The sequence below is a fragment of the Lissotriton vulgaris genome, chromosome 6 (genome assembly GCF_964263255.1).
Source record: "Lissotriton vulgaris chromosome 6, aLisVul1.2, whole genome shotgun sequence".
Classification (NCBI taxonomy): domain Eukaryota; kingdom Metazoa; phylum Chordata; class Amphibia; order Caudata; family Salamandridae; genus Lissotriton; species Lissotriton vulgaris.
Genome location: NC_141694.1, coordinates 512,290,933 through 512,315,642, shown reverse-complemented (window position 1 = coordinate 512,315,642; position 24,710 = coordinate 512,290,933). Strand labels below are relative to the sequence as shown.

Genomic DNA, 24,710 nt, shown 5'->3' with positions numbered 1-24,710 from the left:
TTTAAGTACAGTCTGTTCACTCTGAGCAGCACAGCTATTCCAGCCTCTTGCTCCTCTTCCTACAGATTTCATTTATAATGAAATCAACATATGGAAGGTTGGTTGGATTTCGCTTTAAGGGAGAGAGAAGGGAAATTGGATACATGGTGGCCACATTAGAATGGAGACAGCTCACTACAAATAGCTAACCATTACCAGCTTCTTGCATCATTTTTAACAGCATAATATAAAAGTGTGAAAGAGTGATGTAATTTCATTCTGAGGGGGGCAGTGCTATGGTTGTCAGGGAACTCACTAAATAGGTTGAGCTAACCCAAAATGAGGGGGTGGGAGGGTATTAATTGTGTACGTGACCTGACCCCAGGAGGCCTTGAAGACAGATTTTTAAAAAAGCCTACACAGCTGCATGAGAGAACAAACATTGGCAAATGGTTCTTAAAGTGTCATAGAGCAGAGTGCGGTAGAGTGGCATGGATTGGCGTGCCGGAGAGTGGCATGGATTGGCGTGCCGAAGAGTGGCATGGATTGATGTGTCGAAGAGTGGCATTGATTGGCGTGCCTAAGAGCGGCATTCCGAAGAGAGCATGGAGAGGCATGCCAAAGAGTGGCATGGAGAGGCATGCCGAAGAGCGGCATGGAGAGGCATGCCGAAGAGTGGCATAGAGAGGCATGCCGAAGAGTGGCATAGAGAGGCATGCCGAAGAGTGGCATAGAGAGGCATGCCTAAGAGTGGCGTGCTGAAGAGTGGCATGGAGAGACGTGCTGAAGAGTGGCATGGAGTGGCGTAGAGTGTTGCAACATGGAGTGGCGTAGTGTGTTGTGACATGGAGTGGCGTAGTTTGTCGTGGAGTGGTAAAGAGTGTTGTAGCGTGGAGTGGTAGCGGGTGGCATGGAGTGGTAGAGTGTGGTAGAGTGTGGCAGTGTCTCATTTACTGGCATTTAAATGTGTTTGTGTGCTAGAAAAATTAACACCCTACAACCTTTCCTTGCATTCCCACAGTACCCAGGAAGAATGATACGTGAATCCTCAATTTGCAGTCAGAGAAAGAAATGTAAACACCAACCTCCCTCAGAAGAAAGAGTTGATATTGGACCTCTGTCATTAAAAACACAGCAAACTAGATAAGTTAAAAACTAAATTTAAAGTTCATTGCTCATTTGCTTTGGAACTCCAGCATGGTTATTTTAGGGATGCTTCAAACACTTCCTTACTTCCAGCACACCTGGCATACGTGTGAAATTAAGAAAGAGGATTGTTTAAGCTTTGTTATTAGTATAAGAAAGAGGCTTGTTTAAGCTATGCTCTTAGTGAAGAGCAATAACCAAAATAAACAACCTCATTAATAGAACATTGTCCCTCACAGGCAAGCGAGATTGATGAACTTAGAGTGGCAGATATAAGTACAATCAGTCAAGCAGAAAGATAAGAGGCAGGAAACCTTTTTAAAGAAATACAGCATGTTTACTGCTTCCTTTACCAGCATACAAGGGAGACGACTAAACACATGTACTCTCGTGGAGTACGCGTGGAAGAATACAAGGAGTTAGTCATAGAGGGGGTAAACAGGCTATGCCCCACAGGAAGGACAAGGACATGCTGGACAGCTTAAAACAAATAGAATCAGATTAAACTGCATTTGATCTAAATAGACCATAAAAGTACAATGACAAAAAAACTAATAAAATGCTAATAATATCCAAAAGTGTCTTAGACAATACATAACAGCAATTCTTTAAAAGTACTATCATGGCTTAGCACTCCACAATACGTAGTATACCGGGAACGACATTACATGATTGAATTAGATTAGAAAGGAGAGGATGGGGAGCAAAAACCTCACCTAGGGTCCGCTGTGAGCTCGTTCCTACCAAATTTTCACTTCCGAGAGAACTAAGGTAAACTTGGGGGAATGCCAATAGCCCAACACACCGCAGGTGCGAACTCCACAAGAAGTAGGTACCAGGCTTGATCAAAGTTACGACCCGCAGTAGCTGACATAATTTCGAGACCACATCCCTGAAGCCCAGATCCTTGTTCTCACATCTCAAACGTGGAAGTGAGACAGAACACCTCAGCCCTGTGATGTTTTGAGGGGCAGAAAGGGCAGCGTGGCAACTTTAACTAAAGTTCCGGTCGTGCAAAAGTCAATAAAAACAGTCAACTTATATTGAGCACAGGTCTGTAAAAATTTAGTAGTATGTGTAAAATCAAGATAGGACGCAATTACCGCATTGTCGCCCTCTCCCCCATGCAGAAACTCTTCACGCAGGAATTGTAATATCAGCAAAACAGAATGCAGGAAGGAACCCCGAAGTGGGCCAACACAAAGCTACAATATCATGATGTTGGTAAAATCTACAGAAAAGCATAACACGTAAAGTGCTTTGTAGTGAGATCGAATCACAGGGACAAGGGTCAAGGTGACGCTCCCAATTATTGTAGAGAGAGAATGCCACAAGCCAATGGAATACGTTTAGTCTCAACCTTGACAAAAGAAAATATTGATGTTGCTCTGCATTAAGTACGAAGTATGGCTGCAGTGCCTCAGAGATGGCCAGCAAAGAATAAGATAACGGAGGGCATGATTCTAACTTTGTACCACCTTGCTGTCCTGTACTTAGTGTAACACAAGTCCCGCAATGACTTTTGCTGAAGGAGAAAAGGGATAAGGGATTTTCGAACAACTCTGGTCTAGCCAAGGCCAGCGCTGAGTCCTTGATTTCCCTCATCCAAGGAACATCGAGGCACCGGCCCAGGAGCAGACAATCCTCAATACAACACAGCTGGACCACTATCTTGGGAAAGTGCCTGCATGCCGGGATCAATTGCCTTTCCAGGTAGTTGATGCATTGTGTGAAGAGGAAAGGTGCAAGAACGTAACCTTGAAGGACCCCCTGACAAACCCAAAAAGGCTCCGAACACTCCCCTCCCAGACTAAACCTCACTGAGGCACTCAAGTCCTCATAAATCTCTATGATGGGATTACAGACCTGTCCACGCCAAGATCTTACATTAAGTTCCAGAATGTACTATGTGAAATGCAATCAAAATCAATGGACAGGTAGAAAACCCCCCATAAATAAGGAACCCTGCTTGACGATGGTGTACTTGCCCAACAAGAGAGGTTAAGGCATTGGTCTTTGGTCCCGAGCAAATACGAGTTACAAAACACAAAACCAATCGTAAGCAATAGGCATATGCATTACTAGGGAAGGTTTCAGCATGTCTTAAATAGGTCTTTGCAACAAGACAGCTTTGACCAAAAAACAAAACAAAGGGTAGTAGAAATAAATATAAGAATAAAAAATTATACCCTTTTTAAATTAAAGACACATTTTATATTTGATAACTCGATTACAATGAAGGTATTTTGAGAACATTTATTTACAATATAGATTTCTATGTTAAAACGTATTTTACTTAAGCCGTACTTGTTTGCAGTGGCTTGATTATCACATAGCATTAAAACCTGCGCAAAGCACATTCAGGGCCACAAAAATGTGTTTTAATAAATGACACACATGGATCTACAACGCAGCATGTATACAGATGTCCAGGCTGCTTTTAAACTGCACCCAGCTCTTGGATAAATATTATACAAAGGCATATACTAACACTAATTCTGAAATAAATGAAGAACTTACTCTCGTAGCGTTCTGACCACATTTGATCGAGAAGGTCCTCTTAGCGAGTCCATAAGAAGAATACATGGCCTACAAGCATAAAACACACACATTTCATAAAGCAACTGAATTCAAAGTGAAAATACAAATTGCATATACATATAGGTTTACAATATGTCTTATTTGCAGTTATGAACCACTGTTCTAAAGATTAATTTATGAACATATCAATGTACAAAATTTGTATCTGGGCAAAAAAGCAGATGCAGTTTAATAAAATGATTTACTTAATCCACCATGTTAAGCTACAACTTTATTTATCACACAAAAATATTTCTTGAAGCATGCTCATACTGTTTACAACACACTTGTAACAAAAAATAAATAAGGGCCGTATTTAAAATTCCCATACTATATATTAATTGTGATTTACACAGAACATAATTTAAATCAGGGATGAAGCTGAAAGACAAAGTCAAGCTATTAAAATCATCTATATACTGAGTACAGATAGTGAGGATGATGCTATGTATACCACAACGGAGGCAGTAAGTTAAGTATCCTTTATTAAGTAAGGCAGGAGTTGAGGTCAACACATCCAATCTTCTCAGCAACGAACCTGTAACTACCCTTAACTGTCGGTTATGGAATACACATATGTGCTCACCGCACAATAACTCATACACATTCCATCCCACCTCATAACCAACCCCTCATGCTCTATATGCAATTAAGTGTAAACACAACCTATCTTCCCCGTGTACAGAATTTCAAACAGAAACAATTAAAATTAAACTCAAACGCCAAACAAATAAAAATACATAAAAAGAAAAAAAAGTCGAAATACTTCAGGGGACATGATCCTGTAAATACACAGGTTCTTCAATCGTTCTCCCAGATATACTGTTGATCTGGACTGCTTGAACTTCACCCACCATTGCACCGTCATTACCACTTCAAACTCCATCAAGACGTTCACTCTCTTCTATATTCTCTCTCTCATTCTCCTCTTTTGTTTCTTCACTCATGCCCTCGTCTTCATTCCACCACAATTCATCCAACCAGTAATGATTTACCACTTCATCCCTTTGGTCAACATAATTAGTCTTCTTTCATTTCGCAAAGCTACTCATGCCAAACCTTGCCATCACTCACCCTTGCAGCATCGGTTAATACTTATTCCACCATTAAAGAGTTAGTGAAATTACCTTTTAAGGTTAAGAAAGGTGAGAGTTAATTCACTAACACCAAATCTCCCTCTTTAATCAGACATTCCTTTGCACCCCTCCTTTGGTCTGTATAGTCTTTGTTCTTTCCTCGCGCCCTTTCTGTGGTGTCGACCAAGACAAGGTCTCGCATACAGCAGATAAGTGCCCTTGCAAGTCGACAATCGCCAGTGGGACATTTGCGAATCTTTTCAGAATTTCCATCACTGCTCTTTAAAGGTTAAGCTGGGGTACCCATAGTAGAAGTATGTAAAGAAGCTTCAAAATAAATGAATATGCAGTCGCTGAGCTTTCACTACATACCAATCCATAGACAAGCATCAGCAGTAAAGGTTTCCCCACTTTAAATGCACTCGTTGAAAGGTGTCGGGCTAGTTGGGGGTGCCTGTCCGTACTTCTGCCATACAATCAGTCGATTAGCGAAAAAAAGGGAAAGCGCTCAAAAAAAACATTTGAAAGGCTACCAGAGGCAGCATTTTTGGCTAAAATACTGCGCAGTGCAGTCTTACATTTGGGGGCTCAGCAAAATGTAACGTTTTTTAGGTTTCGCCAGTCGAAAGCTGCGCAGCAGCGTTTCGTGCAGGCGAAATCTTTTGTTTTACAGTATGTGGGCTTTGTCCCGCCTCCATCTTCCATTGGCTAGCTCCATAAATGGAGGCTAGCCATTGAAAGAGAGAGGCGTCAGTCATTCTGCGAGGCGACTCGTGGGCGTTCCGGCGATTTTTTCTCATCCAGCCCCTTTTAGCACGTCATTGCGGCGGTGGGCGGGTGTTTTTTTTTTTTCACACCGTGTTGTTTTCGTCTTTTTGGAAGTGCCTTTAGCTGGAGTGGTCGGCGAGATTTAACCTCTTAGGTGCTGCGCCTATACCAGCGGCACCACTACCTCGGGAGTGCTGCCGTCGGCCGTTGGACGTTCCAGCTGCACCTGCGCAATGGAACGTTCAGCACTGGAGCTGGACGTTCCAAAGCAGCTAAGGTGTTAAGTTGCTAGGAAGTTGTTATTTCCGATCAGGTAAGCAGCATTTTGTTTATAATTACTGTCTCATGTTGTCTCTCTGTTTGTTTACATCTTTGTGTGTGTTTTTGCTGTGGTCTCTACATGCCCCTTGTTGTGAATGTTTCCAACACATGCCCCGTGTTTGTACGTGTACCTCGTCTTGTCTATCCCGTCTCATGTTGTCTCCTTGTTTGTTTTACGTTTTTGTGTGTTTCGTTGCTGTTGTCTCTACATGCTCCGTGTTGTGAATGTTTCTGTTTGCCCATTCCCTTCCCCCTCCCGCTGTCTACATATGAGGGTCCTCCAAGAGGAGTTAGACAAGCAGTGGAAGCAGATTTCAGGATCGTTCAACGACCTGATCCTTCTTACGCCCCGCATCCAAAAGGATCTGGAGTGGTGGGCTCACCTTCCAAACATTTCAAGAGGTCGGTCTTTTCAGGACACTACTCCAACTCTGACACTTACAACCGATGCATCCCTGGAGGGCTGGGGAGCACATCTCGAAGGCCTGTCAGTACAAGGAAAATGGACTGCGGTCCAACGCACTTGGCATATAAATCGCCTGGAGCTTCTGGCGATCTTCCTGGCCCTGAAGTCTTTTCAACGGATCGTTCAAGGTCAATCTCTGCTGGTGAGAACAGACAACACCACCAGCATGCATTACCTGAACAAGCAGGGCGGCACCAGGTCCCTTTTTGCTTTCTCAACAAGCACAGGAGATATGGAATTGGGCAATTCATCACCAGATTCATCTCACTGCCATACATGTGCCGGGTGTTTCCAATGTTCTGGCGGACACACTCAGCAGGTCTTTCTCGGACAACCACGAGTGGGAACTCAATCAACCAACTCTGGAGTTCATTTTCCGCCAGTGGGGCCATCCGCAGATAGATCTTTTTGCGACTATCACCAACAAGAAATGCCAACGCTTTGCAAGTCTTCATCCCCACAGAGAGTCGAGCAGAAATGCATTTTCGATCAGCTGGTTGAACGCACTCGGCTACGCTTCCAGCCCCCCTCCCGCTGTCTGTGTCTCCGGCCCCTTGTAAATGCTTGTTATTTTAGTTGTGGTTCCGTTATTAAATACACAACTTTTTGTTTTGATATGTGGGCGTCGCAGTTCTCATGAGCAGCTCCTCTTGCGACGCAGTATCTTTGTAATTTGATTGCGTCTGCAAGGAGATTTTTCGGAAGTGGCTGCCTGGGCGGTGCGTTTCCCGCATAGTAGCTGGGCTGCAACTTCTGCTTAGTCGGCTGGGCAGTACTTCAGATTTAAGATGGCTGGTTGGGTGCTGCGGGCATTTTGGGGGCTTGACTATGCCTTCTTCCACCTTTCCCATACCAATGGCTGCTTGGGCGCAGTGATAATGTCAGACAGAAAGTGCTTTTCATGGCACGGGTTCCCCCTCGCACAAGCCTTTGCTTGGGCCCCGCCTATAAGTTTTAGGCTGCTGGGATGCCTTCAGTTTACCTCTTTTGTTGGCAGCGAGCATTCATTCCCTCTCTTGTGCATTAGTTTCAACAGTGTACTGGCCTCATTTTAGCTTGCAGGTTGCACTACATTTATTTAGGTGTGGTGCTCTGAGGCATTGTTGGTGTTATAGAGGCTCAGTTTTCCTTCCTTTTTAGGTTTCACCTAATACTGATGTCAGTATGTTGTTTGGTTAAGCAGACTTCAGCTTCTCGTGATCTATATCATTTTTACTATTTATCATCGGCTGTAATATTTTAACACTAACACTACTGGCCTTGAATACTGGTATCTTTTACCCTTGCCAGTATCGATTTGCATGAACAAAGTCTCTTTTGTATTATTATAATCACCATACAGTTGCTATGAATTCATCAAGTCATTCGTTGACTTTCTAGCATAGGTCCATGCGCCACTATATATAATGCAGGCTGCACTTGTATATTACCTGTTTTTCTACTGTGCATATTAGCAATGCCTTGCGTGCCTTGTGTGTTTTAAACCATGCACCCTTGGTTTTAAGTGTGGACTCTCAACTCAGAGGCTTGGTGACTTCAGCAACAGAGGCTTGGGTCTTAAATCATAGCTTTCTGATCGCACCAAATTGTGTGATACTTGGATTGTTCTATCACCCTGTGCCTTGTTTGTCTTTTCTTACTGTGACGGACTCAAAGTGATTTACTTTGCAGTGAGCACTATTAATGAAAATTCATTAAAAGTGATCAATCAACCAACAGCTGCCACAAAGCACAAGAGCAAGTCCCAAAACACACCACCATAAGGTCGCTTTAGGTGAATGAATTGCACTGAATTATTCTCACATTACATAAGAGTAATACAATGGGGATTAATAAAGTCTGAAGAATAAACCTTACATACTTCCTACATTCAAACTTTATTTGATCATGTTGCTATAGTAGTGAAAGTATCTTCTGTCCTGCAGTGTTCTCATTTCTCACAGTGGTGTTATAATTAAATAGGAGATACCATCGTATTACAGTTTGAATGATAGCAGATTCTTGATTCCATGAACACAGTGTGCAAGAAAGCTTTTATTTTTATATATTCTTTCCTCATCACCTCTATTCCTTCGCCTCTCCCTCCTTTTGCACTCTTCCATCACTTGCGCCTCCCTTTTCCCTCCATTCTCCTTGCCTTCACCCTCCTCTGCCCCCTCGCTGTGCTTGCTCTCCTGGGTGTGTGTGTGTGGCTCTGGGTGGGGTGTGTGGCTCTGGGTGGGTGTGTGTGTGTGGCTCTGGGTGGGTGTGTGTGTGGCTCTGGGTGGGTGTGTGTGTGTGTGGCTCTGGGTGGGTGTGTGTGTGGCTCTGGGTGGGTGTGTGTGTGGCTCTGGGTGGGTGTGTGTGTGTGGCTCTGGGTGGGTGTGTGTGTGTGGCTCTGGGTGTGTGTGTGTGTGTGGCTCTGGGTGTGTGTGTGTGTGTGGCTCTGGGTGTGTGTGGCTCTGGGGGTGTATGTGCGTGTTTGGCTCTGGGTGTGTGTGTGTGTGTGTGTGTGTGCGTGGCTCTGGGCGTGTGTGGCTGGCTGTGTGTGTGGCTCTGGGTGTGTGTGTGTGGTAGTAATTGCTGTCTGCTGAGCTCGTCCAGTAGGGTACAATAGGTCTCCCATTTGCGAGAGATTAAGCTATTGGCAATGTAAATGACAATGCCATTTATTTATCTGTTTTCAAAACCAACACATAAATAAACATTTTGTCATTTACAATGCCAATAGCTCTAACTTTTGCAAAGGCGAAACCGTTGCATTGTAAATGCTTGTTGGGGCTGAGATCACGGATTATTTAAACTTGTACACAATGAAGTTCGTAAAGGTAGGTCTATTTTAAACACGAAATTCACATTACTACAAGTACGTACAGCAAACAGAGGCCCTGACATTATTCTGGCGAAAAAGAGAAGTCTCGAATGGTCTTTAGAAAATATTGAATGAAGTGCCTGTGCCTCCATGTACAGAATAGGTTGCCGTTGCACTCAAGACAGTGTGTGTAGTGTTAAGTAACACAATAAACCAAGCATATGACAAAATGACAGAATTATCAAAACAAAAGAACTCTCAATAAGTGGATCTTGGAGTCTTTAATGTTGTAAACAGCCAGCCGACACGTGTTTCATCGCACTCGCGATTCCTCAGGGCTGAAATGAACAAAGGATGACAATGGAGCATGTCTCTCACAAAGATACATTATACCATAAGACCTGGTTACATGGTCTTGCATGCACAGTAGTTGCTACTACCAGTGTACAGCAATGCATCTGCTATTCCTGAGTGCCACCCCAACACATCCGTGTCGTAAGTGTATGGTTTATCACTATTATCTCTAACCGTGCAGTATAATAGTGATTTTGTGAAAACACACGTGGGTGTGACAGAAATATTCTTATTTGGAGACAGTGTTTATTATTCAGAAGTGAACTATTTGTGGGCGATACAGTCATACTGCATGCTATAGTGAATATGTGAATAGTCTCAAAACTCTGAACCTCAGAATGTATCCGTCCCATAACTAAATGGCTGTAATCCAGTCAGAAGGTCTATATATCAGCACAAAAGAAAACATGACAACAGGAAAAATCTCATCACTACTTGTCAAAAATCCATTGTACAGGCAAGAAGAATACAGTAATGAGAATGTGAGGTAGATAAGTATATAGACGCTCACCGCTCAGCTGGTGATATTTCCAACCCAGCTGGGCCCTTGACCATAGATACTCCGATCGAGTATCCGATATGAGAACAGTTCTGTAATCAGATTAGTAGTCTGTATTACTCAACATGCATCTGCATTTCATTAGTTTGAGAATGCAGTCAAAAATAGAAGACATGTAGTATATAACAGTCTGTGATTGTAAGTACGAAATCACAGACTAGATATTAGAAAAGACAGCGCACCCTGGCCTGCCACACAAATGCTATGGAAAATAAACAAAACATCCGGTACACCCATGACCTCCCCTTGGCTGAAGGTTATTTTAAATATACTTGTTATTCAACGGCTCTATAGTAAGTAACTCCCAGTACACTTACATTAATCGATGTGTATCAGAGAGTATCCGCTTGACGATTCCAAAGTTGTATGGTTTGCTATTTAGTTTGCCCACGACGAGTAGGATAATACTCTGAAAGATATTTTGGGCAATATCGATAATTTGTTCTGTAAGAGACTGCAGACTTAAGTTATCTTTGTATAACGCGATATAGACAAAGTCTTACCTAATGTTATAAGGTATGCTTTCATGCCGTGGTGTCTATCGATGTGTCTTGCGCTCCCAGCTGTAAAGACACCAAATTACGGGGGGAGTTAAGCTCCTGAAATAGTTCTACGTTTTTCGGTTAGCTCGGCTAAAAGTTAGGGCTTTTGCCAACATGTTATCGGTAGCTTACCTCAATCAAGCGGAGAAGCAGTTTGTAACACGTCCAGATCCGACGGTCGTGTTCCTGTTTGGACACGTGACCGGCGTTCTGACGTCATTAAGTAGCGTCTCGGCATCGCGTGTCGAAAGACTAGACTGTATGTATCGTGTACCAGTCCTCCATGTTGGGTTATCATGGAAACCCTACGACTCTACCCACCTCATGAGGATTGTTCTATGTAGATATTTATCCAAATTGTTAAGACTCATTGTTACCTCAGTATTAAAGGCACCATTTAACAAAAGGGGGGGTTTATACTATTTGTATTTGAATAATGTGGTCGGCCCGGCGCGAAGTACAAGTTCATGTGAATAATTGACTGACGCACGTATTCATGGTCGGTCAATGTGATTCTAAATTAGATCTTTGGACTAGTGATGTATTCTGGTGAACTAAGGTTGTGAACACCGTGCTGGAAAATCTACAGACTAACGGTGCCCCTCCCATTCACACGTGGGTATCTACATATACATACCATTCGCAGTATATACACATTGTACTATTGTATGTACATTGATAAGATCATATTCAATATCATTTGTAAAACAAACATGTCAAGAGAAAGTACAGGGGAGTTATTGTGACATAAAGGAAAAACACAATCATAGTGTCATCGTATGTTATAACAGTAATTGTTTTGTATATAGACACGTAGCAGTCTTATGCTAATACACCCCTACCATATATCAGTTACCCAGGAAATATTGCATTTCATGATCATAATTGAGTCCCTGTTCCACCGATTTCAGACGCATAATCCAAATGGCCTCTGTGCGCCTCAATCTCAATTCCCGGTTGCCCCCCCTGACATCCTGAGGGACTATGTCTATGCCAAAGAATTTGACCACTTTGTTGGTCCTGTCACTTTGGCAGGAGGCCACATGTAGCGCCACCGGATACTTAGGATCACCATTTAGTATCGCCCTTACATGTTCCATTATTCTCTCTTTTAATTGTCTGATAGTGCTCCCTACGTAAAATTTTCCACACACACATTCTATCACATAGATCACAAATTTAGTGGTACAGTTGATGTTATATTTTACCGTGTAGACAACACCATCCGGTCCCATGAATTCGGTAGTGCCATGTTTTGCCCATTTACATATACTACAAAAACCACATTTATAAAAGCCGAGACTGTGTTGTGTCATCCAAGTTGTTGTAGTAGTGTCTCTGGGTACAGTGGGACTCGATTTGTTTCTGAGAGTATTACCTCTTCTGAAAGTTATTTGAGGTCTATCTGAAATACAGTTGGTAAGTGCTCTTTCTGACTTTAATAGACCCCAATGTTTGGTAAGACTCTTGCTTAAGGCGTCATGGAGTGAATTGTAGTCAGTCACCATTCTAATCTGTTCCCTACCAGTAGTGGGGGACTTGTGTGTCGATGTAAGGGTGTGTGTTCTCTTTACTTTCTTCACCCTTTTTTCGGCTTTCTCAATAATCTGGTTAGAATAACCTCTGTTGTAAAATCTCTCCTTCATGCCAGTCAAACATCTCCTGAACTCTCCATCCTCACTACAGTTCCTTTTCGCCCTTAAGAACTCGCCATAAGGTATGGCGTTTATCTGGTGAGGCGGATGTGAGCTCGAGGCATGCAAGACTGCATTGCATGCAGTGGATTTCCTGAACAGTCTGCTGTGAAGACAGTTTGATGCAACATAAAACTCAATATCCAGAAATTCAATATTGGTTTTACTCCAATTCATAGTAAATCGGATTTCCCAAGAGTTGTCATTGAGATATCTAAAAAAATCCTGTAAAAGCTCCTCTGAGCCGGACCAGATCAGGATACAGTCATCAATATACCGACCCCAGAAAATGATGGAGTCGATATATTGCGCACCCTTCTTGCTCCAAATGAGATCGGATTCCAAAGCACCCATGAACAAGTTGGCAAACGAGGGTGATATTTTTGAGCCCATGGCTACTCCCTTCTTTTGACAGTACCAGTTTTTGTCAAACATGAACACGTTGTTCTTGAGTATAAGCTCAATCATTGTGGATAACATTACAGTATGTTGCCAGAGTGTGGCAGGTCTATTATGCAGAAATTTGTTTACTGTCTGTATGCCTAGGTCTAGATTAATACTGGTATACAGTGAGACAACATCTAGCGTGACAAGTAGAGATCCTTCTTGCCACTGGATGTCTGCTAGGGTACTTAGAATATGTTTACTATCCTGTATGTAGGAAGGTAAGTTTCTGACCAGAGGACACAGGAAAAGATCCACGTATTCCGCTAATCTTTCTGTGGGGCCCCCAATGCCAGAAACAATTGGTCTCCCGGGTGGAAAAGGGAGTTTTTTATGGACTTTAGGAAGCGTATATAGCCATGGGTAAGTTGGTCTAAACACCTTAAGGTATAGAAATTCTTCCTCGTTCAATAGCCCAGATTGTTTCCATTTTAGCAATAGTGAGTTAATTTTCAAAGTTAAGGGACCCATGGGGTTGTGTGTAAGATGTTCGTAGCAAGACTCATCCTGTAATTGTTGAGAGATTTCACAGTGATAGTCAACACGATCCATTATCACTACATTGCCCCCTTTGTCTGCTTCCCTGATAGTTATGGTATTATCTTTCATGAGTGTTGTTAATGCATGTCTTTCCCCATGGGTTAGATTATCCTTATATTTGAACATCCTGTCCTTTCGATGACTGTTCAGGTTATCCAAGTCCTCTATCACCCGTTTGTGAAACATGTCTATTGCATTGCCACCAGGTAGTGTGGGAATCCATTTGGATTTTGATTTTAAGCCACTGACAATGCTGAAGTCAGATTCTATGTCTAGCTCCTCCAACAGTTGGTCCATGTCAAGAGGAGAATCCTCCATATCAGTTAACGACAACAGAAGGTGGGTTGCATATACATCTTTTATTGATAATGTATCAGAAGTATTTTGTACAGGTGTTATTCTCATTTCTCTCTCCCTTTTGTCTGACCCAAAAAAATGCTTTTTTAGCTTGAGATTCCGAATGAACTTAAAGAGATCAATCTTCAGTTTGCAGATGTCTCCAGTGGCGTAAGGGTTAAAATTTAAGCCCCTACTCAGGAGAGAAATCATGTCTGGAGTAAGAATTAGTTTGGAGAGATTGATGACCTGTACACCCTGATTCTCAGTGTTTACTGGTTCTTGTTGGCTCCTGACCTCAACTTTCTCCGATAGACAGAATATGCCAGCATTTTTTCAAGAGGTTTTACGTATAAGGAAGGGCAACAGATACGTGCCCCCAAGAAACCAGCCCGAGCAAAAACAAGACGAGGTAGGGGCAGCAAGTTCAGAGGACTATCGGAGAAAGTTGAGGTCAGGAGCCAACAAGAACCAGTAAACACTGAGAATCAGGGTGTACAGGTCATCAATCTCTCCAAACTAATTCTTACTCCAGACATGATTTGTCTCCTGAGTAGGGGCTTAAATTTTAACCCTTACGCCACTGGAGACATCTGCAAACTGAAGATTGATCTCTTTAAGTTCATTCGGAATCTCAAGCTAAAAAAGCATTTTTTTGGGTCAGACAAAAGGGAGAGAGAAATGAGAATAACACCTGTACAAAATACTTCTGATACATTATCAATAAAAGATGTATATGCAACCCACCTTCTGTTGTCGTTAACTGACATGGAGGATTCTCCTCTTGACATGGACCAACTGTTGGAGGAGCTAGACATAGAATCTGACTTCAGCATTGTCAGTGGCTTAAAATCAAAATCCAAATGGATTCCCACACTACCTGGTGGCAATGCAATAGACATGTTTCACAAACGGGTGATCGAGGACTTGGATAACCTGAACAGTCATCGAAAGGACAGGATGTTCAAATATAAGGATAATCTAACCCATGGGGAAAGACATGCATTAACAACACTCATGAAAGATAATACCATAACTATCAGGGAAGCAGACAAAGGGGGCAATGTAGTGATAATGGATCGTGTTGACTATCACTGTGAAATCTCTCAACAATTACAGGATGAGTCTTGCTACGAACATCTTACACACAACCCCATGGGTCCCTTAACTTTGAAAATTAACTCACTATTGCTAAAATGGAAACAATCTGGGCTATTGAACGAGGAAGAATTTCTATACCTTAAGGTGTTTAGACCAACTTACCCATGGCTATATACGCTTCCTAAAGTCCATAAAAAACTCCCTTTTCCACCCGGGAGACCAATTGTTTCTGGCATTGGGGGCCCCACAGAAAGATTAGCGGAATACGTGGATCTTTTCCTGGGTCCTCTGGTCAGAAACTTACCTTCCTACATACAGGATAGTAAACATATTCTAAGTACCCTAGCAGACATCCAGTGGCAAGAAGGATCTCTACTTGTCACGCTAGATGTTGTCTCACTGTATACCAGTATTAATCTAGACCTAGGCATACAGACAGTAAACAAATTTCTGCATAATAGACCTGCCACACTCTGGCAACATACTGTAATGTTATCCACAATGATTGAGCTTATACTCAAGAACAACGTGTTCATGTTTGACAAAAACTGGTACTGTCAAAAGAAGGGAGTAGCCATGGGCTCAAAAATATCACCCTCGTTTGCCAACTTGTTCATGGGTGCTTTGGAATCCGATCTCATTTGGAGCAAGAAGGGTGCGCAATATATCGACTCCATCATTTTCTGGGGTCGGTATATTGATGACTGTATCCTGATCTGGTCCGGCTCAGAGGAGCTTTTACAGGATTTTTTTAGATATCTCAATGACAACTCTTGGGAAATCCGATTTACTATGAATTGGAGTAAAACCAATATTGAATTTCTGGATATTGAGTTTTATGTTGCATCAAACTGTCTTCACAGCAGACTGTTCAGGAAATCCACTGCATGCAATGCAGTCTTGCATGCCTCGAGCTCACATCCGCCTCACCAGATAAACGCCATACCTTATGGCGAGTTCTTAAGGGCGAAAAGGAACTGTAGTGAGGATGGAGAGTTCAGGAGATGTTTGACTGGCATGAAGGAGAGATATTACAACAGAGGTTATTCTAACCAGATTATTGAGAAAGCCGAAAAAAGGGTGAAGAAAGTAAAGAGAACACACACCCTTACATCGACACACAAGTCCCCCACTACTGGTAGGGAACAGATTAGAATGGTGACTGACTACAATTCACTCCATGACGCCTTACGCAAGAGTCTTACCAAACATTGGGGTCTATTAAAGTCAGAAAGAGCACTTACCAACTGTATTTCAGATAGACCTCAAATAACTTTCAGAAGAGGTAATACTCTCAGAAACAAATCGAGTCCCACTGTACCCAGAGACACTACTACAACAACTTGGATGACACAACACAGTCTCAGCTTTTATAAATGTGGTTTTTGTAGTATATGTAAATGGGCAAAACATGGCACTACCGAATTCATGGGACCGGATGGTGTTGTCTACACGGTAAAATATAACATCAACTGTACCACTAAATTTGTGATCTATGTGATAGAATGTGTGTGTGGAAAATTTTACGTAGGGAGCACTATCAGACAATTAAAAGAGAGAATAATGGAACATGTAAGGGCGATACTAAATGGTGATCCTAAGTATCCGGTGGCGCTACATGTGGCCTCCTGCCAAAGTGACAGGACCAACAAAGTGGTCAAATTCTTTGGCATAGACATAGTCCCTCAGGATGTCAGGGGGGGCAACCGGGAATTGAGATTGAGGCGCACAGAGGCCATTTGGATTATGCGTCTAAAATCGGTGGAACAGGGACTCAATTATGATCATGAAATGTAATATTTCCTGGGTAACTGATATATGGTAGGGGTGTATTAGCATAAGACTGCTACGTGTCTATATACAAAACAATTACTGTTATAACATACGATGACACTATGATTGTGTTTTTCCTTTATGTCACAATAACTCCCCTGTACTTTCTCTTGACATGATGTTTGTTTTACAAATGATATTGAATATGATCTTATCAATGTACATACAATAGTACAATGTGTATATACTGCGAATGGTATGTATATGTAGATACCCACGTGTGAATGGGAGGGGCACCGTTAGTCTGTAGATTTTCCAGCACGGTGTTCACAACCTTAGTTCACCAGAATACATCACTAGTCCAAAGATCTAATTTAGAATCACATTGACCGACCATGAATACGTGCGTCAGTCAATTATTCACATGAACTTGTACTTCGCGCCGGGCCGACCACATTATTCAAATACAAATAGTATAAACCCCCCCTTTTGTTAAATGGTGCCTTTAATACTGAGGTAACAATGAGTCTTAACAATTTGGATGAATATCTACATAGAACAATCCTCATGAGGTGGGTAGAGTCGTAGGGTTTCCATGATAACCCAACATGGAGGACTGGTACACAATACATACAGTCTAGTCTTTCGACACGCGATGCCGAGACGCTACTTAATGACGTCAGAACGCTGGTCACGTGTCCAAACAGGAACACGACCGTCGGATCTGGACGTGTTACAAACTGCTTCTCTGCTTGATTGAGGTAAGCTACCGATAACATGTTGGCAAAAGCCCTAACTTTTAGCCGAGCTAACCGAAAAACGTAGAACTATTTCAGGAGCTTAACTCCCCCCGTAATTTGGTGTCTTTACAGCTGGGAGCGCAAGACACATCGATAGACACCACGGCATGAAAGCATACCTTATAACATTAGGTAAGACTTTGTCTATATCGCGTTATACAAAGATAACTTAAGTCTGCAGTCTCTTACAGAACAAATTATCGATATTGCCCAAAATATCTTTCAGAGTATTATCCTACTCGTCGTGGGCAAACTAAATAGCAAACCATACAACTTTGGAATCGTCAAGCGGATACTCTCTGATACACATCGATTAATGTAAGTGTACTGGGAGTTACTTACTATAGAGCCGTTGAATAACAAGTATATTTAAAATAACCTTCAGCCAAGGGGAGGTCATGGGTGTACCGGATGTTTTGTTTATTTTCCATAGTATTTGTGTGGCAGGCCAGGGTGCGCTGTCTTTTCGAATATCTAGTCTGTGATTTCGTACTTACAATCACAGACTGTTATATACTACATGTCTTCTATTTTTGACTGCATTCTCAAACTAATGAAATGCAGATGCATGTTGAGTAATACAGACTACTAATCTGATTACAGAACTGTTCTCATATCGGATACTCGATCGGAGTATCTATGGTCAAGGGCCCAGCTGGGTTGGAAATATCACCAGCTGAGCGGTGAGCGTCTATATACTTATCTACCTCACATTCTCATTACTGTATTCTTCTTGCCTGTACAATGGATTTTTGACAAGTAGTGATGAGATTTTTCCTGTTGTCATGTTTTCTTTTGTGCTGATATATAGACCTTCTGACTGGATTACAGCCATTTAGGTATGGGACGGATACATTCTGAGGTTCAGAGTTTTGAGACTATTCACATATTCACTATAGCATGCAGTATGACTGTATCGCCCACAAATAGTTCACTTCTGAATCATAAACACTGTCTCCAAATAAGAATATTTCTGTCACACCTACGTGTGTTTTCACAAAATCACTATTATACTGCACGGTTAGAGATAATAGTGATAAACCATACACTTACGACACGGATGTGTTGGGGTGGCACTCAGGAATAGCAGATGCATTGCTGTACACTGGTAGTAGCAACTACTGTGCATGCAAGACCATGTAACCAGGTCTTATGGTATAATGTATCTTTGTGAGAGACATGCTCCATTGTCATCCTTTGTTCATTTCAGCCCTGAGGAATCGCGAGTGCGATGAAACACGTGTCGGCTGGCTGTTTACAACATTAAAGACTCCAAGATCCACTTATTGAGAGTTCTTTTGTTTTGATAATTCTGTCAATTTGTCATATGCTTGGTTTATTGTGTTACTTAACACTACACACACTGTCTTGAGTGCAACGGCAACCTATTCTGTTCATATAGGGGTAGTTCTTCTTTCTACTCAATTGAGTGGTTCAAGGTTTTTCCACTCGCCGTCTTGCACCTGAATAGCCAATAATTCTACACTGATGTACGTACATACGGGCTGTGCACCCGTTTCTAACTGATCAAAAGCCTTCCTATCCTGTGCCTCCATGTAACAACCGCAAAACAAACGAAGAGAAAATAGTAAACACATTTCAGAAGGCAAGAAAATTGATAGAATATATAAGAAATAGCTTTAAGAAAGAATGCAGGAAAAACCCGGAGACTACAAATGTCTGTGTTAAGAGAAGCCGCAATTGCAGTCTCCAAGCATATCCTTTTTACAAAAACAGAATTATTGCTAGAAAAAGCAAAATAAGCCGCGTGTGCAACCCGATATATATTTATATCTATAATATATATTTTTGTATACTTTGCTAAAAATGCATATTTAGAGTTACACAACCAGGTCGTCCTACTCGATCAAAAAAAAAGGTAACGTCCAAACTCGTTCCTAGCCGGGTGAGGTTACCGAAAAAATTGGTGGAGTCTGCTAACGATTCGTTTAACTGTTTCTCCACAGGGAGGCAGTGTTGTACCAGCGCAGGTCGCAGATCGGGACCCGATAAATGCGCTCCTAGCATTGGTGCGTAATGGAAATGGTTCCGAGTTTTGTTCCATCCTGTGCATTGAGTGACGGTAGTATGACCCAAGTAATGATGCTTTGGGATGGGAGCGTAGCATGTCAGAGTGATCTACTGGCATCAGTTGGAGTACTTCAGACAGAGGGCTACACAGTTCTGGGGCGCTCAATGATGGTCTGACATCACTTGTACTATCAACAATTGTAGTATCTTCCTGTAACTTAATTAACATGGTGAATAAATCAACTTGGGAATATGAGCAACGTATGGACAGTCGCCTATAAAATGTCTTTAGTTGGTAAAATGATTTTGTCTTTGTGCATACAAACACTAAACACAAAGGAAATATACTTTTTTTTCAAACTTAATAAAAAAATGGACATTAATTACACATACCAAGGATCAATGTTTAAGATTAATTAAATCTAGAATGATTAACTGGCCTGGGTTCAAATAGAAATTAATAATAATGTAGAGTCACTAGACAGTCCTTTCAACTGTCACACAAGTGGTACCGAATTCGAGGATGTGCTACTTGGAATTTGGGTTATAAACAGGTCATCAAGGAGACTCAAAAAGAGTGATGTCCCTTTCTTTGAATAATTAAAGCAAGACACAAACATCTCAGGGTACCCCGACTTGGGGGTGTGGGGGAAACAGGCCGGTTCAAAATTAATTATGCGTTAACCAGGGACACGTTTAAAACGTTTCTTCTGTATATAATCTATTCTTAGTATAACGATCCTTTAAACAAATGGTGTTATAGTATCTGTCCTTGCCTGAATTCGGTTCAGAAGAAGACCCACAGATGAGGGAAAGCTAGGGAATCGACCACTAGTCCCTTTTCCTGTAGTGGCACTAGTTTGATGGTTCTTTGTAATAAGAACACCTGCATTTCCTCTATCGACAGGTAGCGATGTTTCTTGAGAACGTGTGGATGGGAATGAATTATGGGTATGGCTAGGTGAAATGCATAGCAGTATCCTTGGGCTAAGGTACCAAGTACCTACTTGTTTGAGGTTATATCTTCCCTAATGGGGAGCAACAATTTCAAATCCTAGTCGGTCGAAGTTGTGTGTGTTGGGGGGGGTGGAAGTGGAGGGGTTGGGGGCTGGCGGGAGAGACTGTGACATTGATATTGCCTGGCAGAGGATGCTTTTATATATTTGACTCATCTGATGTGCGTTCCCTTTGAGCCACTTCATAACTGTCCTCTTCGTCTTCTGACTCTTAAGACTGCATTCCTGGTTGCCATCACCTCTGCCAGGAGAGTGAGTGAGCTCCAGGCTCTTGCGTCTCAACCTCCTTTCCTTTCTGTCCATCCGGACAAAGTAGTGTTGCGGACACGACCCTCTTTCCTGCCCAAGGAAGTCACAGCCTTCCACATCAGGCAGTCCATCACCTTGCCCACCTTCTTTCCGCCTCCGCATCCCTCGAAAGAGGAAGAGAGGCTCCACCGTCTGGACCCAAAACGTGCGCTCTCATTCTATCTGGATCGCACACGCCAGTTCCGGGTGGATGACCAAGTCTTTGTTGGTTACGTGGGCGCTAAGAAGGGATGGGCGGTGTGGGGCAGGCGGCGACACCTGCGACTCCCGTGGAGCCGCGTGGGCGGTGTTGCCCGAAACCCCGGCCGCATCGTGCGAGCGTCGGGGTGGGTCGGAGGAACGATGACGTCTCTCCGACCTCTCATGCCTCTTACCTGAGGACTTGGAGCCTGACGATCGGTGTCCACTCCCGGAGCTTCGATGACTCCGACCTCGGGACCTGTCCCTCGACCTCCCGTGGGACCGGGACCGGTACCTGGAGCGGTGCGGGGCCGACTGCCTCAGCTCGAGTCGCTTGCGGGACCGCTCCCGCCTAGCCTTCGACGTCAGGGCCCGGCAGTCGGAGCAGGTTCGATAGTCATGGTCGAGGCCTAAGCACTTCAAGCACCGGCGATGGGGGTCCGTGACCGACATCAGTCGGTCGCACTTCGAGCAGGGCTTGAACCCGGGCATCCCTACCGGCACCGATAGAGTCGAAGACTCGATAGAAAAAAAGAGTGATCAAAAGATCAAAAGTTCAGTCAAAAATTGACTGGGGGTAGAGCTTCTCCGGATCTGCGCTAGCTGGCGCGGAAAAAAGAAGAACTGACGTCAGCGCGCATGGGCGGCGTCTAAGTACTCCGACGACGTCATTCCGGCGCTAACGACGCCGACGACGGACGCGGAGTTGCTGACGACGCCTACCGACGCGCAGGGGTATTGCTATGCAAAAGTTTCCGGATCCAGTCTGGCGCCTGGGGATATTCTAAGGTAAGGAATCTATCATTAACGTGCCTCTTTCAGATAATTGTTGCTGGACTGAACCCACATTTTCTGAGCCATGTATAACAATAGAGTAAGACACTGGTCTTTACCTGTATTGAGGCGGCGTGTTGAGCCTAGTAATCCCTGCATGGTCACCCCCAAATCTTTCGCCTCTACCCCTCCAATTTTCTGAATTCTTTTTGTTGTCATTAAACTTTGTGCACTTTACCACTTCTAACCAGTGTTAAAGTGCTTGTACTTTCTTCCTAAAACATGGTATAATGGTCCTGCACCCGATTGGCACATTTTGTAAATCCCTAGTAAAGACGTTCTATATGTACCCAGGGTCTGTAAATTAAGTGCTACTAGTGGGCTTGCAGCACTCATTGTACCACCCACAAAAGAAGCTCTTTAAAACATGTCTAAAGCCTGCCACTGCAGCCTGTAGTGCAGTTTTAAAACTTTTCGACCTGGTCAAATAAACCTTTTGCTAGTCTAAGTTTTTTACATTCATACAAGTAACCCGTAAGGTGGGCCCTATAGACCCATAGGGCAGGCTGCATTATATTTAAAAAGTAGGACATGTGCTTTTAAGTTTTACATGTCATGGTAGTGAAAAACTCCTCAATTAGTTTTTCACTTCTGTAAGGTCCATCCATTGGGTAACATTAGGATAGCTTATTATATTTAATAACACCTAACGTGTGATTGGGAGCTATTAGAAATATTATGTATGGACTCGAATTGCACTTTAAAATCCTCTTTAATAGGGGCAAGTTAGATTTTATTTACAAGTCTAAAAATGTAACTTTTGGAAAGTTGGCATTTTCTTGCCCTAACATTTTGGTGCCTACTGCCAGTATCCTGGGTCACATGACTCTGAATGAATCTGCTGCTGCGGTTTGTGTATTCCAGCCAGAGAGTGAGACAAAGGGGACTGGATGCAGGCAGGATTTGGGCCATTCTGCCTGGATGGTTCAGGGCAGAGCTGTTCCCTGCACCACTTACATGTCCAAGACCTTGCTTCCAGCATACACAGAGGAACCGGACACTAATCTTTTGTCAACCCAGACTTTTTAGAGAATTGTGGCATGACAAGTGAAATACTTTCCTGAACCAGATAGGTGGGGGCGGGGGATGCGGGCTGTTACGGTATGTCCTCCCCACTTTAAGGGCTGGCACCAGGTATAAATATTGGACCCTCAGCACAACTCTTCAGTACAATCCTTGACTTGCGCATATTACAAGAGGAAGGACTGCCTTGCTCCCCAGAGCACTGCTTTGTTCACAAGAGGACAGCCCTGCTGCTTGAGGCCTGCCTTGCACCCAAAGAGCAGAGCACTGCCCTGCCTTGCTCCCCAGAGCACTGCTTTGTTCACAAGAGGACAGCCCTGCTGCTTGAGGCCTGCCTTGCACCCAAAGAGCAGAGCACTGCCCTGCCTTGCTCCCCAGAGCACTGCTTTGTTCACAAGAGGACAGCCCTGCTGCTTGAGGCCTGCCTTGCACCCAAAGAGCAGAGCACTGCCCTGCCTTGCTCCCCAGAGCACTGCTTTGTTCACAAGAGGACAGCCCTGCTGCTTGAGGCCTGCCTTGCACCCAAAGAGCAGACCACTGCCCTGTTGCCTGACTGTCTTGTCCTCAGAGGTCTGTCAAGCTGCTTAAAGCCTTCCATGATCTCTGAGAAGGGAGACTGGACCTGCTCATTTCAACCCAGGCTAACCCGAATGACTCCAAGGGTCAGTTGGCTGACTTCCTGTGCTGAGCTACAGGGACACAACAAACTCCAGAGGCATCCCTGCAACTGCAGCCCAGCTGACCTGCTGTACTGGACCTGCCTGAGCCCTGCTGGTCTCTGCTAGAGTGAGTCCCTGATCCCATGAGGTGCCTCCCCAGGTCCAGGACCCTTGGCTGGCATCTGAAAGGACTCTTCTTCCAAAAAGGAAGAAATCCTGAATTTTCAGGCCCTTTGCGATGGAGAACGGATTTGTTCACGCAGAGACTCTGCCACCGGATGACTGCCAATGCGAAGCTCTGGTGAAGCAGACTCTTTGTGCAACGACTGGCAATGAGAGATCTGCACTTCGCGCTACTGCAACAGCCAGGAATGATTGTTTCAAAGTTTCTGAAGTACTTTCCTAGGCAGTTTCCCTTGCTATACAAAGACAACCAGCTTTTTTGTAATGTTTAGAGCAGCATGTTGTATTCTTATTAGAAGTGCTTGAAAAATTTTCTCCACTATGGGATCATATTGGTTTTTAAAATGGCATGAATATCCCAGGTACTGAAAAGATAGGGTGGCTGTTCTAGAGGTAAACGTTTCTTCCTGATTATTTTTTAATGCAGCTGCTGTCCATTTATGTTTGGTGTGTAGTGAGTGCAAATGGATGGACGGCAGTCTGCTGAACCTCATGCCTCCATCATGCATTCACAGCTATTCTCAGAATATTACAGATTCCTACTGCAGGAAGCTGGGTTTCTGTTTGCGTAACCCCCCACTTTTGTCAGACTACTGGCGCACTTTGACTTGATGTGCCCTGGGTCCCTGCCAATCAGGTTTCCAGGGCCTGAGTTCTTTCCCAAAACTGTACCTTGTACAACCAATTGGCACCTCTCTGGCCACGCTTCAGTCCCTCGAAAGGGGCAAAAAGCAGACTGCGCAGGACAGGTGGTAGCGAGGACTAAGGATCTGGCTGTAGCCCTAGAATCCTTAAAGCGCTCTAGCACGCTGTCCGCTTTGTCAAACAAGCGCTGGCCATCAAAGGGCGTGTCCAAAAGTCTTGATTGGACATCGCCTGAAAAGCCAGTGAACCTCAGCCAGGCGTAATGTCTCAGAGCTACCGGCGTGGAAATTGTCCTGCCTAGCGAGTCGGCGGTGTCCAGCCCACACCGCATGGCGAACTTGGCTGCACCTCTATTCTCAGGGAGAGAGTGCCCTGGCCCTCCTCCGGGCACTGTTTCAGCACGTGCGCAACCGTATCCCACATGGAGTGGGGGTAACGGTCCAACAGACATGCGGTGTTCACCGACCGCAGTCCCAAGCTGGCGGAAAACAAGCATTTACAACGCAATAGGTCTCGCATTATTAAAGTTTGAGCTTTTGGCATTGTAAATGACAATGCCT

General features: G+C 43.6%; 1 protein-coding gene across 3 annotated transcripts in view; it reads right to left on the bottom strand.

The window, feature by feature from the left end:
• The window catches only part of SENP6 (SUMO specific peptidase 6), a 586,019-nt gene that overhangs the window by 67,438 nt on the left and 493,871 nt on the right, over positions 1-24,710 (bottom strand). For all 3 annotated transcript variants that reach the window (XM_086926520.1, XM_086926518.1, XM_086926519.1), the window contains one exon: positions 3,646-3,714. In XM_086926520.1, coding sequence (XP_086782646.1) covers positions 3,646-3,714 — 69 coding nt within the window. The remainder of the gene's footprint in view (positions 1-3,645; positions 3,715-24,710) is intronic.